This window comes from Miniopterus schreibersii (genome assembly GCF_964146895.1).
Source record: "Miniopterus schreibersii genome assembly, chromosome: 16".
Taxonomy (NCBI): Eukaryota; Metazoa; Chordata; class Mammalia; order Chiroptera; family Miniopteridae; genus Miniopterus; species Miniopterus schreibersii.
Window position 1 is genome coordinate 3,451,055 of NC_138116.1, and position 19,521 is coordinate 3,470,575.

The following is a 19,521-nucleotide window of genomic DNA, read 5'->3' on the forward strand; positions in this document are numbered from 1 at the left end:
TTTAACTTCTAAGAAAATAAATGTCACCAAGGACAAAATGAAGAAAAGCCCTTTGGGATCGTAATTTTTCATTGTGTAAAGGAGCCAAAATGTCGTGAGAGCTGCTATAATAAAAAATTAAAAGCAGATCTTAAAAAGCCAAAGTAGGGAGGAGTGCCATCTAGTGGAAAAGACCTGAATGACACCAATCCATTTGCTAATAAAATAAGTGACATCCTAGAACTAGAAACTTCACATCCTGAAGGCAGAAATATTAAAAAATTAAAGGTTTAGAACACAAAAATATTGTTAAATATAAATTGAAATAAAACTTAAACGTGACAGAAAAGTTCCAAAACACAGGGAGGGTTGAGAGAGGTTGACTGGAGGCCATTATCGGGAAGACAGTCTGATGCCAGCTCAGGCTGGAGAGGAAGCCAGCGCCCTGAATAAGGAGAGCAGGGCACAGAAGGCTGGTGCCCGGGACCATTTTTAGTCCTTGGAGATGCTAAGAGGACTTACTGTCTCTATGTTCCCTGGTGGGCCTCTCCAAGCCACTGGGGATTAGAGGACATCTGCACTGGAGAGCTCCGTCTGACCCCCTCCACGTTCACCCTCCGAAAGAACTATATCGAGTTACTTTGAGGGCTGGAGTTTGTGTTCTGGTTTCTGAGGGCTTCCTAACAGGAACCAAAATTGTTTCCTGAAAACTTTTCATTTCACAGACTTGAACTTCAAATGACTAAATGGCTGGGATGTAAAAGTACAGCACAAGGGATACAGTCAATAGTATTGTAACTGCACAATGACAGGTGGGTACTGGACATATCAGGGGAACACTCTGTAAAGTATATGACTGTATAAGCCACTGTGCTGTACACCTGAAACCAATACAAAATAATATGGAATGTAATCTGTAATTTAAAAAAACACACACCAAAAAACCAGGAAAGCGCAGCAGTCAAGGAGCAAGTATAAATGACATGTGCTTCTAACCTTCTTATGGGACTGAGAAAGGGGAGGCTGAGCACAAAAGACACATTAACAAGCTCAAACTTTCCATTTCTGCCCCTGCCATTCCTCCTCTCATAGGCATGTCATTCCCAGGGGACTTACTGTCTGAATCACTATAATCCAGAAGGGGGACAGGTGTGCACACCCTGCTCTTAGCCATCCGCCCCAGGAGGCTCTAGTGTTGGGAAACTCTGGCAACTGGAAACATAAAGGCTCCAGGTCCCACAGACGCTCCCTTCCTTCTACCACTGAAGCCCCAACACTGACAGAAGCCGAACACTAACGGTACTGATCATTTCCTTTCTGCAAGCCCATGTGGAGCTGTGACCTTGGCCAAGTGAGCCTGCATCCGTGTTCCTGGGATAGTTTTTCTCCTGCTTGCTGATGCTAACACTTCTTGGTACAATGTTTTCTTCTCTTCATCACCCTAGCCTTTCATGGGCTGATTTCAGTGTTTGTACACCGTTACATCCAATCACAGAATCTGTTTAAATTTGGAACAGCTTATGGTATATTTTCAACTATGCTGCTGTTTTAGATTCTAATTGGGTATAATTTTTCTAAATTCCACTAGATCACCTTGAAAGCCTCAACTGGTGTTTTTTTTGAGAGTACATTTATTAAAGCTGGGGACAGTGAAACAATGGCAGGCTTAGGATAGAAGCAGCAGCAGGAGAGCCTCGGCAGGCCTGCTTTGGCTCCCGGGAAATGTTATGGAAAAGAAGGGAGAACAAGTGGGGTTGTTTTGGCTCACTGGAAAGTCAGAGAAAAGGGGGCCTTGGGTTCAGGGGGTTTGCCTGGGACAAGCTACTGCTGTCCATTGCTCCCCTGGTTGCAAGTCTCATGGGAACTCTTAAGAGTTTAGACGATGCAGGTCTGTGGGAAAAGGGGTGGGCATGCTCCCAGGAGGGAGAGCAAGCCAGTCTCAGCTGGTTTTAAAGCAGTTTTTAATCACAAAACTTGTCCCTACTCCCCAGGCCTAGAGTGATAGAATCAGTCTTTCTCTAAAGTTTGTCCCTAAAGAGTGTTGTCCCGACAGGCACACTTGTACTAATGCCCAGCACACAGTACAAGCCTACATGACACAAGGAGCAGTTTTCAACCTTTATCATAGCAGGGTCAAGGAGCATGACAAGAAACATTGCTAATTACTCTTGGCTGCTACTGGGATAGAAATATAAGAAATAGCTATGTTGTTTCGAAAAAAACCATTCTATATGGTTTACCCGAGAGTGGAAGGGCACAAGCCTGGGAAACAACGATTAGGTTCAGCATCCCCAACAGCAGGGAGAGGCCTCAATCTGCCTCGCCCTCTATGGCCCCTCTTTTCTTCTAGACAACTATAGAGAACCCAGGATGCACAAGGCGGCCCTTAATGCTTCCTGACTCTGGGAACATTCCCATTTCTAACCCACCTGCAGGAGCAGTGACCCCACAAAGCCTAAGTGGACACAGAGCACAGCTAGGCTGTTGCCCTCAGCCAAGCCTCTAGCCTCTCTGGTCTGGAGATCTGGCACTACCTGCAAGGCTGGAGGTCCAGGCTCCAGGACTGACTCATTCCAGAGTGCTCTCCAGGTTTCTTCATGAAACTGATTCCATCCCAGAACATTTGCACGTGGTTGCACAGTGTGTCAGCGGGACAGACCTTGACCAGACATGTGAACCGAGCCATAATGTTGAAATGCCTTGTTTGCATCCAGCCACCCACCACAGCCAACACCAAATACCTTTGGGTCATCAGCCTCAGGTTTTTCAGTCTCTGAATCGTCATCTTCCTACAAGACAAAGAATTTAGAGGATTAAGCTTAAAAGAGTGGGCCTGAACATTCTCACATGCACAACGAAGGGCTGGAGCAAATTTACCCAGCCTGGGTCACCCCACCAAGAACCCCTCCCCTACCACACGACCCAAACTGGGGAAAGAAAAGGGGGAAAGGAGATGTTCTGGGGGAAAAGAACATCGGCGGCTCAAAGCCACTACTCCAGCAGCACCACTGCCTGAAAATGGACAAGATTAAAAATCACAGACAGGAAAGTGGAGAAAAGGCCACAATATGCGTCAGAAAAGAACAAGGCTAGCCCCCACAGGACAGAGCAGACGCACTGTTTCCAATGAAACACCAAGCACTTCAAACCAGAAACAAGTATTTCTCCTCCTTTGCTTTTCATATACACAGTCCGACTCAGACCTCCCATGACACTGTTCACAGTCAGAGTGCCGTGACACACACACACTGTACCCCAGCACTTCAACTCAGCAGCATTTGTTTGCACCGACATGAACAGCTGGAAGGCAGGCATCAAATGACCAGGCCAAGTAACCTGGGACAGGCATGACTAAAGGGCAATGCCCAGCCCGGCTGGCGTGGCTCAGTGGTTGAGCATTGACCTATGAACCAGGCGGCCACCGTTGGATTCCCAGTCAGGGCACAAGCTCCTGTTGTGGGCTCAATCCCCAGTAGGGGGTGTGCAGGAGGCAGCCAATCAATGACTCTCATCATTGATGCTTCTATCTCTCTCTCCCTCTCCCTTCCTCTCTCTGAAATCAATAAAAATAAAAATAAATAAAGGGCAGTGCCCAGCCTTTCCTGGATCCCAGGTGAGTGTACCCTGCCTCCATTCAAGTTCCTCACAAAACTGCCATTTACCATTCCATCCAGGCTTGTTCCTTACCCCAATGGTCTGCTAGACATAAAGCACCACGTGAGCAAGGCACTCTCCAAGGCATGTACTGGCCTCACACGAGCTAGCCCACCTTCCCACTGAATACTAATGAAGACTAAAGATCAGCTCCACTACCCAGAACACCCGGATGCATGGGAACCTTGAACCTAACACCCAGGAAAAAACTTTCCCTTGAAACTGTTTTTTTCAATCAAGCTACACTTTAACCCCCACATTACAGAGCAGTCCAGATGTTAATATAAACATCACCTGAGAGATGTGAATAAACTATCCTGATGGGTTTGAGATTTAACTGTCCCGTAAGGCGTTTTAAATGAACCAAAGGTTTTAAATGAAATCTTTATAATCTCCTTAAAATGAGTCCAATCAGGCTAAATATCAGAGATGTAGCTCAGCCAAATACAATCACATTGTAGGAGGTCTATATTGGAGTCTGAAGAGAGAATTTTACTAAAATATGAAGTAAAGCTTAAATATGATGAAAATTCTAAGCAAAGCCAATGTGGAATGACACTTCAAAATACACTATGCAGGTTTACTGAAGGAAAGTTGTGGCTGTTAAGGCAGAATGTGTGCACTCAAGAAAAGTCAGGAAGAGAGCATAACTTGCAAAGCTTTCCTAACCAATTTGAGTCTATTCTGAATTATCAGCATTAACGGTGGGGCTAAAGGCATAAAAATATCTACAAAGTACAGTTTTGTTTAATTTGGAAAGTGTTAAAGGTAACATTGAAATATCAACATGTAACAAAGTTTTCAAACAAATTATAAAAGTACACTGAATGTTTCATTTAAAGCTGTTGCTAAATATCCACATTCAACTTTGTATGTCTTTGTGCCAGGCACCAGCTGAATCCTTGTTTTTTTCCAAACTTTTAAATTCTGGCTCATGATGCTTAGGTGATAGTGTATCTAAAGTCCTTCTGGTGAAGACACAAGTTCTCTTGTGTTAGCTAACACTTACTAAACTTCAGGCAAGATTTGTGATCAAGAATCAAGGGCACTGTGATAAAAAGTGCCAAGTAAAATGTCGAGAGAACTTAAGAAGCACTGAATCACACACACACACAATAATAATAATAATTTTTCTTCCTAACCTGGATTAATAAATAAATAATTCAGTAAATAAACTGAAAGATCTGAATGACCCCAACCAAGGTTTAAAATAATATAAGACTGATTACAGATATAAATGATACACCAATTAGAATGAATACACTGTTGAAAATGGAACAAATTATCTAAACAGGGAAAACCAACATAAAACACCCACTGATATCTGGGTCAAATAAAACAATTACTATCTTTTCCCCAAAATTTTAATTCAAAGGTTAATACAAAATGGTCCAGGTGAAAACAAATGTGATTTTCAAACAAAACTGCTAATACCCAACCCTGTTTCCTTAACTGACACCAAAGAGTGGGGGAGAAGGGGTAAAATTATGTATGAAACGGAATGCCGTCGGAACAGTTCAGGAAGTTTCTAACAAATGAAATGGTGCTATGAGCAGCTCTGGGTTTGGGAACAGCTACTTACCGACTGTTTGCTGTTCTCCTCCTCATCTTCTTCATAACCATCCTCATCAACCCCCAGGCGAGAAAAATCATCCTCTCCATAGGCGTCAGATACCAGTCCGCCTTTTTCCTCTTAAACAGGGGGAGAAAAATAAAAATGAATAAATGGAGGGAAAATGCAAGAAATCCTTTTGGTGATTTGAGTGGCTAGAACTATACCTTAAGGTAAAAAGGGAACCTAAGTCTCATATTAAATGACAGGAGGCCCCAGGTTCTGTTGTTTGAGCACCTCTATGGATGTCTACCTTGGATCACAGGCACCAGTGAACTCATCTTCTCAAACAAAACAAGTACTGTCATCCTCATTTTTGTGTGTCCTCCCCTAGGAACAGGACCTTCAACTGGGGGTACCCCAAGGGGTTCTCAATCACACCTACTCGAGAAACAAACAACCCCCCCCAAAACAATACAAATTACTGGGAAACCACCAGAGAACCTCCTGACTGGTAAAGGCCACATAAAACTGAGAGTAGCTAACCCAGCCCAAGCGCCCTCACTTTCCAGATGAAGAAACCAAGGCCCAGCTCTATTAGGTTAACTCAATACCTCTCTACGCTCCCAAATGAATCTGCTCCCACTTCCTAACATCGTGATCCTCAACCTGGGTAGGGCAACAAAAATCACTGAGGGGATTTAACTCACAAAATAATGGAATCGCCGAGGAGCCTCGGAAAGCTCACACGAGCCCAGATCTACCGAATGAGACTCTCGCAGTGGAGACCAGATACATTTTTTCCGAAAGCTCCACGATGCGTCCAGGACACGTTACTAGTTAAGTTATAAATGTCGTAAGACGCAACCTTTATGACTCTCCACCTACGTTTCACTCATCACTCTCTTCCGTCAAACACGCTCGGAGAGAACAGGTAGGCTATCAGCAGCCTCAGACCCTCTCCACCCTTCGTCTGTCCCTCTGCCCAGCAAGATGCCGGGCACGGAGGTCTGCAGGAAGTTCCGGCAGAATACGCGAATCAACGGAAGGAGAGGATCCATTCTTACCACCGCGCGTCCGGGTCGCGCCGCGGGGCTCCGGGGCCCGACCCTTGGGGTACAGTGACCACCTCTTTCCCTCCCGCCCGGCCAGGAGAGCAGCGTTCCGCGTCAACACCTGCTTCTCCCCTTCCACTTCCCTACTGGGGCCTCACCAGCCGCGCTGCCTTCGACTCCGGCCTCCCCGTCAGACTCGGGCTCTGAATCTTCCGCGTACACGGCGAGAGAAGACAGGACGCTCTTCTTCCCCGCCATCTTACTCCCACAGCCGCGCGGCGGCTCGCTCCGCTGACGCCAGAAAGCCGACTTCCGTGCAGAGAGGCGACTACTTCCGGATCCCAGGAGCTCCCCGCGCCCGTTCCAGACCGGGATCCAATCAAGACCCTTGTTTCCCGCGCCTGGCCCCGCCCCTCGCGCAGCGCCGGCGCGACGTCATTACTGCGCGACGGAAACAAGGTTGCTTGGGTTTTCACCCGGCAGCGATTGTCCCACTGTTTGGCTTCTCAGAGTTGGCGATGGCGACCGGGGTCTTCGAGTAGTTCCCGAGCCCGCAGGCGTCAGCCGCCACCCCCGACCAGAGCCCTTCGTTCCTGGGCGGCCGACGGCCAGCTCTGATATCTTGGGGTGATGAGAGGGGGACTTCGATGAGAGGGGGACTTCGACTGAAGAGAGGATTGAGGGGCTCAGAGGAGGAAAGGGGAAGAGCTCTCCTCTGGGAGTTGGGAAGACGGGGTCGGGGTCCTGGGGGGGGGCGGAGAGTGACCCTCATGGCTGCGCTTATAGGAGCAGAAAGTGGGTCTTAGACAAACAATTCCAACTTCTCCAAACGATTCCGAAGACATTTGTGTTTCTTGTGATCTGATTTCTAGCTTTGTGCCTGGGATAGTTCAGTGTTTTTATTTTCACCGATGTGAGAGTGGAGATGTTAATTACCCAGCATTGTATTGCTGTATTACGTGAAAATAGTATATTGCTTGACTGTAATCAAGCAAGCTTATCCTCACAGAGAAGCAGTATTTTGAAAGCAGAACAGAGGGTTTCTGTCACAACCCTGTGATCGACACCTTTGCCTTAACCTTTGGCCACTGTCTGTTGCTAAGATGAGCACCCACCGTTCCTCTCCTTGTGATCCTGAGCGTCAAGTCCGGAGCACACTGAAGAAGGTCTTTGGGTTTGACTCTTTTAAGACGCCTTTACAGGAGAGTGCGACCATGGCTGTGGTGAAAGGTAACATTGCCAAGCTACCTGTGCTTACGTTTACACTGGCGGTACTGCAGCCCTGACAGAGAACACCCCTCCTTCTGACCCTTTCTACTTCTTGTAGACTTGTTACCCAAAACTTGCAGTTTTATGGGCAGAACCACCCAGCTGTTCTGTTTCTTACATTTCATAGCCAGGGCTACAGATTGTCTTTGAAAACAGTTCATAGAATCCCATTAGTTTGTGTGGGAGTGGCAGGAATGGCCTAATCCAGTCACTGACCTAGGTAATCCCTTTGTTAAAGATTGAGTGGCCTGGATTCCAAATTAGGAAGGAAGGATTAATAATGTTATAAAACTGAGACTCCTTGACAAATGGAGGTTGTTAAGAGGGGAGCAGCAATGTATTGTTAATTACACTATAATGTTTATAAACAAAAGAGGTCTAAATTGCTTCCATGTCTACACATATGCCCACTCATCTAGAAGTATTCAGCTTTCATGGCTATTTAGTTCAATCATCTATATCCCAGCAGACTCAGACTTCTTAACCTTGTAGTGTTATTACCGCGATAGGAAATGGTTTGTGTGCTTTTCCAAATGTCCCTGGATCCATTTTCATAGAGAGGATGGGAAGGGAATTAAGATTATATTGAGATACCCCCCCCCCCTTGTGCCAGACTCTGTTACAGGCTTTTCCTACATTCTCATTTAATTTTCAACAGCCTTGATGAATGAAAGAGAAAAGGAAGAAAGCATTGAGATGCTGCCTTCTTGTATGTTTGCAGGTGACAAGGATGTTTTTGTGTGCATGCCCACAGGGGCAGGAAAATCCCTCTGCTATCAGCTCCCTGCTCTGTTGGCCAAAGGCATCACCATTGTCATCTCTCCTCTCATTGCTTTGATTCAGGTGAGGCTTAGGGGAATAAAGACGGTTGCCCAAAAAGTTTCGGGAAAGGTTGTTTATAGCTAGAAATTTCACTTCTTCTTTCTTTGGTCTGTTGCCTCTTATTTTCTTGATTTGCCTATCCCCCTCTCCGTATTGGGTTTCTGAATTGCCCATATGTGGGCTTCTCCACTAGTACATAGCACTCTGGAGGTCTCTTACCCTCCTTTGTTACTTTTTGTCCAAATGAATATGGAACTGTCTCTGTACACACATGCACACTTTCGACGGGAGAGAAGATGCAGATGGATAGAGTGCTAAATTGATATGGGGGATCCCTGGTACCCTGCTTTATTCTGGCAGGGGCGCAGCTTGACAGAAAAAACGATGAGAGACTGATTGGGATGTTGTGAACATCTGCTCTGCACTTCTGACTATATTTAAGGCCTGCAGATGGGCTGCTAGAATCAGAAATGAGGAAATGTAGCCATGTACTTAAGAGCTATCGGCCAAGAAGAAAGAGAGGAAAGAAAACACCTAGTGGGTGATCTCTGGGTCTCGGGCTTTGTGCTAGTGCTTTATGTGCATTCGTCTCGCCTTTGAGATGTAAAATTTAATTCTTACAACAATCCTATTAGGTAGTCACTATTTTTATAGTAGGGAGAGAGAGAGAGTGAGAAAGTGGACAGGTTAAGGTCAAGAACCAGCCCAGAAGCATGTGGCAATTAGGTGAGCCAGGATTAAATCCACGTCTGCCTGGCTCCGGAGCCTGTCCTTGCAACCACTTCACCTTCAGTCTTTCTTATATGCAAAGAGAAGACATTGGGGGGTGAGAGGAGGACGGTTTATGACTGGGAAATACCCCAGGGCATTGCCATGCCTTTCTGAGATCCTGAAGGCCAATGATACTCCCCTCTGTGCTTCCCTTCTGCTCTCAGGACCAAGTCGACCACTTGCTGGCCCTGAAGGTCCAAGTGAGTTCCCTGAACTCGAAGCTCTCGGCGCAGGAGAAGAAGGAGCTGCTCTCTGACCTGGAGCAGGAGAAACCCCGGACCAAACTTCTGTACATCACGCCAGAGATGGCGGCCTCCGCCTCTTTCCAGCCCACCCTGAACTCCCTGGCATCCCGCCACCTGCTCTCCTACCTGGTGGTGGATGAAGCTCATTGTGTTTCCCAGTGGGGACACGACTTCCGCCCTGACTACTTGCGTCTGGGGGCCCTGCGCTCACGCCTGGCACACGCCCCGTGTGTGGCTCTGACCGCCACAGCCACCCCGCAGGTCCGGGAGGATGTGTTTGCTGCTCTGCACCTGCGGCAGCCGGTTGCTATCTTCAAGACTCCCTGCTTCCGAGCCAACCTCTTCTATGACGTGCAGTTCAAGGAGCTGCTTTCCGATCCCTACGGGAACTTGAGGGACTTCTGCCTTAAGGCTCTTGGACAGAAGGCTGATAATAAAGAGGTGAGGGCACTGAGGTAGGGGGTCCAGGATGCCTGTGGACAACGGGACGCTGTCTGTGGCACAGAGATGGGTATTTGTTTTCTAAGACCCTTGCTTTTTCTGGCTTCCTTAGCCAGGACTAGCTATAGCTGCTTGAAGCACAGAGAGTTGTCCCTTTAGCTTTCTGGTATTGTTCCCCTTACTGGGGTTCCCTTGTCCTGGGATCCTGTGGGAGGCAAACAGCCGGCCTCTGACTGTCGCCTTTGCAGACCTAATCAGGGTTGGAGGGGAGGAGGCAGAGGAGTTAGATTGGTTGGATGGACCCTGTGAAGGGTGAGCTGCTTTGGTCCTGCTTTCTTAGAGTGGCAGAACCCTGCTGGGTGGCCTGCCTCAGGAGAGACTATGAGGCTGATGAGAGAGCTCAGAGCTTCTTTTTTTAGTATATATGTTTTCATTGATTTCAGAGGGAGGAAGGGGGAGAGAGAGAGAGAGAGAAATATCAATGATGAGGGAGAATCATCAATCGGCTGCCTCCTGCACGTCCCCTACTGGGTATCGAGCCCAAAACCCAGGCATGTGCCCTTACCGGGAATCGAACCTCTGTCTCCTGGATCATGGGTCAATGCACAACCACTGAGTCACTCCGGCTGGGCCAGAGCTTCTTTTAAAGCAGGCCACAGTATGCCAGGCTGATTGTTTGTTTTTCCTGGTGCTTATTTCCTTTCTGTTGTCCTGGCTTCCCCTTCAGTTGTCTGGCTGCGGCATTGTCTACTGCAGGACCAGAGAGACTTGTGAACAGCTGGCGATAGAGCTCAGTTACAGGGGCTTGAACGCCAAGGCCTACCATGCAGGTAAGGGCCACCAGGCCATGCGGTCCTCTTCCTGCTCAGAGGCCTCTTAGCGAGTCTCTTGTTCCTGTGGATCCTGGAAAATCAGGTGGTCTGACATCTTTTCTAGATACCCAGGCAGAGTTAAATTAGATTCGCTTTAAATCCACAAGAAGGAGTCTAGACATGAGTGGGTTCCAAAATGAGACTGCGACTCCCGAATCCTTTTTCTTGCCCTGCGCCCACCAGCAGCAGGCGATAGGTTTTTATAAGCCCAGGAGTTGGTGTTGTGGAAGGAGCACAGACCTTGGAAGCCAACGGACTTGGGTTTGATTCTGGGCTCTGTTGTCATTCATTGAGTGCTGTATGCCACACACAGGTGAGGGTCTTTATATATTAGCTCAGGCTCAGAGAGGCTAAGTGCCTGGCCGCTGGTCACACATCTGGTAAGTAATGGGTTCAGGGGTTGTGTACAGTGCCCAACATAGTGTTGAACCCAAGAGAGACCCCCAGGGAAACACAAGGGAAATGAGAGTTCCCTTCTCCACCTTCCCCTCTATAGGGCTGAAGGCTTCTGAACGAACACTGGTGCAGAACGAGTGGATGGAGGAGAAGGTCCCCGTCATTGTTGCAACCATCAGTTTTGGAATGGGTGTGGACAAAGCCAACGTCAGGTGAGCTCTGCTTCTTGTCCTACCTTCCTGATCGGGGGCTGGCTTGGGGTGGGCTGCCAGGAGGACCAGGTCCATGTGCTCCTTCTAGGGTCAGCAGGGAAGGAGGCCCCAGGAGAGGGTCCCTAGTACACAGCCCATGGGCTGACAGTTTCTGTGCAGCTGGCTCCCGGTGACTGCACAGCATGGTTCTGCTGTCCCCCAGGAGATGGGGCAGCGTGCAGACCGTCAGACTCATTTATGAACACAGCCCGTTCACTCACGTCTTAGCAGATGGGTCCTGTGAGGGATGGAACAAACTATCTTAACCTGCTTCCTGTGGCAAGTCAGAGGCAAAGTGCTTGTTCCTGCTGACTGAGGCTGGAGGAGATGGTGCATCCAGCCTCCTAGGCCCATGCTGGCCGCTGCTGGAAGTGTTTTACCTCTAGCCATGCCCAACCTTCTGGAGACATTTTTGGGCTATCACCTGAAGCCCTTTTTTCTGATTAACACCAACAGTAATGCCTTGTCTGATTTACAGAGCACTTTTGCTTACATGGTCTTGTTGAGACACACAGTGACCCTGAGTTGGTCAGGGTGGGAGTTAGTCTGTGTATTGCATTTGAGAGAACACGGACTTTTCTTATTTTTATTTTTTTAATTTGTGTTGAATTTATTGGGGTGACATCGGTTAATAAAGTTAGGCAGGTTTCAAGTGCACCATGCTGTAATAATCATCTGTCTATTGTATTGTGTTCGCCACCCAAAGTCAAGTCTCCTTAGGAACCCAGACTTTGGAATCAGAGCTTGGATGCTGGGTCGGCTGTCTTGTTAGGGTCCAACTTTGAAGTCAGTCAGACACCCGTAGGCTGAATCCTAGCCCTACTGTCCCCTTGCTGTGTCACCTTGTACAGTTTACCTCCCTGAATCTCAAATTAATTGTGTCTAAAATAGGGCTACCTCACATGATGGTGACTAACAATTCAATAAGACAAAAATATACACTGGTTCAAAGTAGGTACTTAATAAGTGTTATCCCTTTCCCTCTCCAAAGAGATTAGAAAGGATTTTTTCAAGGTTGTGCAGCTTATAAGTGGCCTAGTCTTATTTAAGTCCAGTATTTTTTTCTACTGGGCCTCTGACTGAGTTTTTTTTGTGTGTGTTTTTTCCATATGTGTTGGAATTGCCCCTTTACTGCTATGGCCTCTGAACTGGGCTGCTCCATGGCAGGGTGGCCTGCTCATGGACTGTAGGTGTCCTAGCCACGCTTAACCTTGGGATCCTCTCTCTCTGCCTCTGCCTGCTTGCCCACCCACTCCTGCTCACTGTGGAGAGCCCTGTTCCACCCACTCAGAATCACTCCTCCCCTCTGGTCTCCTGCCATATCTCATTCTGCTTCCACCTTTGGGTCCTACAGGTTTGTTGCCCACTGGAATATTGCCAAGTCTATGGCTGGGTACTACCAAGAGTCCGGCAGAGCGGGCAGGGACGGGAAGCCTTCCTGGTGCCGTCTTTATTACTCCAGGAACGACCGGGACCAAGTCAGCTTCCTGATCAGGAAGGAGGTAGCAAAACTCCAGGTAAGTCCCGGGCAGTGTAGCCCTTTCTGTGCGAACCCACAGCTCTCCAGTTTCCCACAGTTTATTTCTGAATTCAGGTGGAGAGTTGGTAAGCTAGGGGGTGCTCTGGGGCTAGATGGTACAGCAAGGGGGAATTGTATGTTGGTCAGTGGGCATTGCAACGAGCTAGGTAAGACTTTTTTAAAGATTTTTAAATTGATTTTTAGAGAGGAAGGGAGAGAGAGAGAGAAACATTGGGGTGAGAGTGAAACATCTTAATTGGCTGCCACCTGCACACCCAGCACTGGGGATCCTGACCGGGAATAGAACTGGCAGCCTTCCAGTACACAGGACAACGCCCAACCAACTGGGCCACACCAGCCAGGCTAGACTTTTTTTTTGTTTATATTTAATTCATCTTAGTACAGTCTTGTGTGTGCGTGTTATTTTACATAGTCAAGATCAATCCTGCCTTGTTTTAATCAGCGTTGTTACATAAGCATTTCCCCATATTGTTATGTAAGTTCTTTGTTTTTGTTTTTAGCTTTTTTTTAAAAAACTGGTTGATAAAATTAGATTCCCACCTTCCATACCATAGGAATATGAATTACAGATGAATTAAAGGCCTGAAAAAAACTGTAAAATTGGGGAGAAATACTTTATGGCCTCGAGGAAGGTAAGAGGATGTCAGGATTTTAGAAGCAGAAACTGTCAAGGAAAATAGGATCTATTTGACTAAAAGTCAGACTGAAAATTTCCACATAACAAGACACACCATAAACTGAAAAAGGGGCCATTGTTGGGAAATATTTGCAATATACTTAAGTGACTGAGTACGTAGAGAACTCTTGCAGGTAAATAACTAGAAGGCAAACAGCTGCAGAGCAAAATGTATGAGTCTCACAGAAAAGGAAACCAGAATATCTAGTGAACGTGTGAAGAGATGCTCAACACCAAGTAGGAATCAAATGCAGATTAGATGGCGAGCCCGTTTCACACCCATCAGATGACAAAAACATAAAGTGTCTTTGGGAGGATGTGGGAAAGGGTGACTCGCGGTGTTGTCAGGGATATAAACTTACGGCCGCTTTGGAGAGAGAAGAGGTGATGGCGTGGAGTGGAGGGTGCTGGTGCTCTGATTCGGTCTTTCCACTCGGCACGGACAGGCTCTCACGTGTACAGGGCACACGTGTCCAGGCTCGCACAGGGAGGTTTGCTGCAGCACCGTGGTAGTAATCGAACTCTTCCTCTAGGCTATGTAAACAGTGGGTTAGTCACATGGTAGAATGGTCTAGAACAGTTAAAAATGACCCTGTAAATCCGCATGAATCAACATGGATAAATCCCCCAAAGCAAAGTGTGTGACGTTGCAAAAGGATACATGTAGACTTTTCCTTATAAGAAAGATTAAGTACAAGTACTTATTTCTGATTTCCACCAAAATGACAATGTAAAGACAAAAAAGATATATAAACTCATGGGGACAAGGAGAATAGGAAAGAGACACCAGGAGGTAGAAATGTCAACGCATGTCTGGAATAAAATAACGGTGCTCCCATTTAACACCTCCATTAAAAGACACATTAAGGACCTGCATGTAGAAAATAAATTTTAGGAAAAAAACTTAGTGCTAGTAGAAACACTTTTGTGATGAAAATTGGAAATCCGGAAAGCTATCTTTTTTAAGTCTTAAATTTGTTTAAATCCTGAACCTATGAAAAAGTTTATGTGGCAAAAGATAACCATAAACTCAATAGTAGATCTGGGAAAATATTTAATGTAGAAACAAAAGGCAAACAAAAGGTTGAAGTTGAGAGTAAATAGAGAGCTTCCACCCACTGGCAAAAAAAACAAAGGACACGAAAAGACAGTTCCCCAAAAAGTTCATCCAAATGGCGCATCCAGCCCGGCCAGCATGGCTCAGCAGCTGAGCATCGACCTAAGATCCAGGAGGTGGTGGTTCGATTCCCGGTCAGGGCACATGCCCAGGTTGCTGGCTTGATCCCCAGTTGGGGGCGTGCAGGAGGCAGCCGATCAATGACTCTCTCTTCATTGATGTTTTTGTCTCTCCCTCTCCCTTCCTCTCTCAAATCAATAAAGACATAGTAAAAAAAAAAAATGCTGCATCCAAAGATGTTCACATTCATTGGTGATCACATAGATGCAAATGAAAGTGAAATGATTTGGCGCATGTGTTAACCCGCTCTGTCAGGCTTCAGTTATCTGGGGATGGGCCCCAGTCCCTTTTTTTTTTATTGTTAATCTTCACCTGAGGATATTTTTTCCATTGATTCTCAGAGAGAGTGGAAGGGAATGGGGGGGGGGGGAGAGAGAGAAATAAATATCGATTGGTTGCCTCTTGCACGAGGCCCTCGAAATCAAACCTGCAACTCAGGTATGTGCCCTTAACCAGAATCGAACCCATGACCCTCTGGTGCACAGGCCGGTGCTCTAACCACTGAGTCACGCCAGCCAGGGCCAGGTCCCTCTTTTAAAGTTACCCAGGTGATGCTGATGCGTGGTCAGGCTGGAGACACTGTTTTGTAAGTGGCTTTCTTACTGTCATTTGATATTTTTCCCTCATTTTTGGGGCTACAAGCTAGTCCAACTATGGAAGACTTTTGCTAAATGGTCATTTCCTTTTTTTTTTCTTTTTTATTGAATTTATTGGGGTGACATTGGTTGATAGTTACATAGGTCTCAGGTGTAGAGTTCTGTGATACATCATCTGCACACTGTATTGTGTGTTCACCACCCCAAGTCAAGTCTCCTCCCATCACCGTATATCCCCCCTTCTCCCTCTACCCCCTGTCCCTTTGGTCATCACCAAATGGTCATTTCTTGTCTCCAGGAAAAGAGGGGGAACAAAGCGTCTGATAAAGCTGCTGTCTTGGCCTTTGATGCTTTGGTGTCCTTCTGTGAAGAACTGGGGTGAGTGACTTGCTCGCGCGTTTCTAGAACAAAGTGTTAGCTCTTGTTCTCCAGGTCCTACTCCTTAACCAGCTAATGTGGGGCCACTCTCAGGCCACGAGGGGACCATGCCTGCTGAAGGCTACTGCATGGGGCAGCTCCTGTCGGGCAGCCCGGAAGTTGGTACCTTTCACTCTCTCATGGAAGGCCCAGAAACTCTGGCAACATGAAGATTCATTGAATGTTTTGGGTGGCCATCCGTCCACCCTACTTTACTCCCTTCTGGAGTGGTGGATGGCCCCATGAGTGACTTGGTCCTGAGTAATGCAACCAGTCCTGAGCCATTGGGGTTGTGGTTGTCACATGCCACTGAGCTGGACCCCTGGCTTCACTGGAGCAGTGGTCACTCTCAACCTGGACCCACACACAGAGGCACGTGACCCACTTATCTCTGGCGGGGGTGTGTGTGTGTAACGTGTTTGGAGAGAAATCAGCTTCTCTCACGTAGTGCCAGCCTGCCTGCGTGGAACTCACCTGTTTTATCTGCGTCTCCTGCTGGTAGGGTCATGAGCCTGGTAGCTGCAGTTACAAGGCAGGTTCTGGGCACAGCAGCTGTGAGTGCCCCACGGGAGGGACATCCCGGAGGATCCTGGACAAGCTGGGAACACTTTGCACTTGTGCAGCCCTTCAGCCTAAAAAGCTCTTTGATTCCTTGCTCTCATTGGTCAGATCTCGCTGGACAACCCCGCGAGGTAACTAAGGCGGAGTGATTGCTTCAGACTTCGAGATGAGTAGACCAAGGTCCAGGAAGGTTGCAATCAGAGCTCATGGGAGACAGATCGCTACCCCGGGTCTGCGGTTTCCAGTGCACATTTCACACACGTGCCGTCTCGGGTTTTGCACGACTAGACTCTGAAGCACGAAGCCGATTACCAGGGTCTGGCAGATGTGTGGGGCTCTCCCCTGGGAACCAGAGAGGCTCTTAGTTGGGCCCTGTGTTTTGATCCCCACCTCCTCCTATTCACTGATGAGCAGGTGGCTCCCGGACTGGAGTTCTTTCCTGCTCTAGGCACTCCTCTCTCCTTTGGCCTCTGTGGTAGGACCAGGTTTGCGGCACACACTTCCGTGCCGAGCAGAGGTGGTTGGCAGCAGTGCCTGGACCACCCTTGCTTGCAGCTATTGTGACCAGAGCCCTTTCTAGGCACCAGTACAGGGAGGTGCTCAGTTAGGCCGTCTTAGACTCGTGTAAATTGCTCATAATGAAAGGGCCGTGTGTCCTTGCTAATTGTCAGTGTCCCCGCTGCTGGGAGTAACCCGACTGGGTTCTTGCCTGGGATGAGTCTGGGGGCTCTGTGGGGCTGTCTGGAGGGTTAGCTCTGCCGTGTCCCGAGAGGCTAGGTCTTCCTAGGAGCCGCTACCCTTATTTCTCCCATCTCATACCAGGGACTGGAGCCTCTTAGTGTTGGGCTGTCTGGGCATCAGTGGGGCTCCTCTGCCCGTGTCAGCCTCATCTCTCATATGTTACATGTGAGGGTCTCAGACTCCAGGACTTCCAGGCCCTGGGATGGAAGAAACATGGCTGGTGTGGCTGGATTGGAAACTGCTCTTTGAGTAGAGGGCAAGTTTCTTTAATGCGTCAGTGGTGTACAGCATAAAGAAAGAGCCCCTTCCCTCCAGATATTTGCCCCTTTTCTGGGAATAGTCCAGGTTTGAGGTTGAAGTTGAAGCAGCTTTTCTAAGGAAGGGCACCTGACAGTAAGGGACAGGCCAGTGTGGTGGCTTTGGCAGAGACAGGTACCTTTCTACAGAGAACGTTGTAGGGTCTGGGGAGCACAGGATAGCGGACTCCTGTGGGGATACCTGGGCATCTCTTGGACCAGCAGAAAGATCCTTGGCACAGCAGAGGGAGGCTGGGGCAGGCGCCAGCGCCTTTCCTCTCTTCCTTTGGGCCATGGCGCCCGAGGAGAATCTGCTTATTCCTGACACGCTCTCACCTGCTAGTGTCACAAGGACACTTGTCTGAGATGGAAGCAGCTCTTTGTTTAGGCCTAGATTGAACTGAGCTCTCATCTCCGTGGGAGCCGGCAGCCCAGAGCCTTCTGTCTGCCCGTTTGTCTGCTCATTGCCCATTCACTCATTTCCAACTGGCAAGTACTGGCTGACGCTGCCGCTGCCGGCCGGGCCACTGGCCCAGGGCACGCAGCGGTGGGCACAGAGACACAAATCCCCGCTTTGACGGGACTCGGCTCAGCGAGGAGACAGGCACTCCTCCGAGAGTCATATACAAATGTGTAATTCCAGACTGTTGAAAGAGCTTTGAGGAAAAGGTCCGTGGTGTTCGGAAAGTGTGACCAGAAAGGCGGGTCAGGACTCTTGAGACTGGTCAGCTTTCTCAAGGGTCGGGAGTGCGCCAAATACAATAGCGAACAGCATGAGCAGCAGGACCGTGATGATGAATATGCCGATCACTGCCAGGCCGCCCTGGTCCCAGGGGTTCTGCCAGAACTCCTCCTTCCAGCCGCGCCTCTGCTTTGTCAGCATGTCCATGTGAACCTGCGAAGGGACAGTGGTGCTAAGTGCAGGCGCCTCTCACACCCAACACCCCCCACTTCACCCTCTGGGCAGTCAGAGAGCTGCTGGCCCACCTCTGCAGCTAGGAGGCTCCATGCCTCCTGCAGAAACAGGAGCAAGGACTGGCACCAACCCAGGGGCCTTTGGTCCTTCCTGGAGGCCACCTCTGGCGTCTAGTTCTGCAACAGCCCTGGTGTGAGCAGGGACTTCCTCTCCTGTCCCTGAGACCTACTCGGCTAAAGCTTCCCTCTAGATCCTGTTTTTCCTGCCTCAGTTGCCAAGCAGTGGGAAGCATTTTGAGAGGTCAGCATAGTTGCAGAGGAGTGGCCTGCCTTGAGCTGAGACCTCTGTAAGCTTCCTTGGAGGCGGCTGAAAACAGAACTAGCTGATCTTCTAGAAGCATGGCTGATATCGACAGGCTGCAAGCCTGTAGCCAGTTGCAGGGAGTCCAGGCAGAGAGGGAAGGAGACATTACCTGATTCTGCTGTTAACACTCCTCTGTGCTAAGAAAGGGCAGATCAGGGGAGTCCTTCAGGACCGGGGCCCAAGCTGAAGGGTGACTAGAGCTGCACTCTGACTCAGACAAGCAGCTTTTGGGAGGAAAAGGTGTCCTCAGTTCCAAGTGGCCCTGACCAGACCTCATTGCTGTCACCAGAGCAAACAAAGGTGGGCTGGGGCCCATTGCCTGGCAACCCCTGGTCCCTTTCTGCCTTTCTCCCTTACCCCTCAGCTGCATTCTGTCCTTCTATGATGTCATTGGGGTTGGGGTGCTCAGGGCACTCCCATAGAGGTGTCCTCACTAAGAGAAGTCAGACTTGGGGTGGGTGGGGAAGAGACAAACCAGAGCCTTTCCCCAGGCCCTCCATCGACCTCATCTGAGGCAGGTCCTCCCTCTGTCTGATGACCTGTTACCTGAAAGGACCTGCCCAGAGCCCAGAAGCCCTAGGGCTGGAACTGCCACTCTGGCTGTTCCCCCGTGTGGTGCAGGGTGAATAATTAACTGCACCTCCTGCTGACACCTCCTGGAACTCATTTCTGGGTGGAAGTGTTTATCGCCACTGAGGCTCTGGGTGCTGTGGGCCTGACTCTCCCTGGGACCTCTGTCTGCCTCTCCGGCATGGCCTCAGCTGCTTGTGCCTCAGTTGTTTCGTGTGGTTGGCTCCTAGACACTGGTGTGCCAGGGCAGCTAGGAAGTGGGGATGGAACCAGTGCCCTGCCACGGGAAACCTGCTGGCCA

General features: G+C 48.6%; 2 protein-coding genes across 6 annotated transcripts in view; one reads left to right on the forward strand and one right to left on the reverse strand.

Annotated features, from left to right (window-relative positions):
• The window catches only part of SAP30BP (SAP30 binding protein), a 33,671-nt gene extending 27,117 nt beyond the window's left edge, over positions 1 to 6,554 (reverse strand). The window contains exons 1-3 of one of the 2 annotated variants that reach the window (XM_081162613.1): positions 6,399 to 6,554; positions 5,216 to 5,325; positions 2,721 to 2,768 (exon numbers count right to left, since the gene is read on the reverse strand). In XM_081162613.1, the coding sequence (XP_081018739.1) occupies positions 2,721 to 2,768; positions 5,216 to 5,325; positions 6,399 to 6,498 (258 nt within the window). In that variant the 5' untranslated portion in view covers positions 6,499 to 6,554. The remainder of the gene's footprint in view (positions 1 to 2,720; positions 2,769 to 5,215; positions 5,326 to 6,398) is intronic. The other variant, XM_081162612.1, reaches the window with a different exon arrangement.
• A 132-nt stretch (positions 6,555 to 6,686) lies between these two features.
• The window catches only part of RECQL5 (RecQ like helicase 5), a 30,375-nt gene continuing 17,540 nt past the window's right edge, over positions 6,687 to 19,521 (forward strand). For 2 of the 4 annotated variants that reach the window (XM_081162102.1, XM_081162104.1), the window contains exons 1-8: positions 6,696 to 6,857; positions 7,330 to 7,470; positions 8,231 to 8,352; positions 9,267 to 9,788; positions 10,516 to 10,618; positions 11,157 to 11,268; positions 12,662 to 12,824; positions 15,655 to 15,734. In XM_081162102.1, coding sequence (XP_081018228.1) covers positions 7,344 to 7,470; positions 8,231 to 8,352; positions 9,267 to 9,788; positions 10,516 to 10,618; positions 11,157 to 11,268; positions 12,662 to 12,824; positions 15,655 to 15,734 — 1,229 coding nt within the window. In that variant the 5' untranslated portion in view covers positions 6,696 to 6,857; positions 7,330 to 7,343. Of the gene's footprint in view, positions 6,858 to 7,329; positions 7,471 to 8,230; positions 8,353 to 9,266; positions 9,789 to 10,515; positions 10,619 to 11,156; positions 11,269 to 12,661; positions 12,825 to 15,654; positions 15,735 to 19,521 lie in introns of those variants that run through there. The other 2 variants (XM_081162103.1, XM_081162105.1) reach the window with 2 other exon arrangements.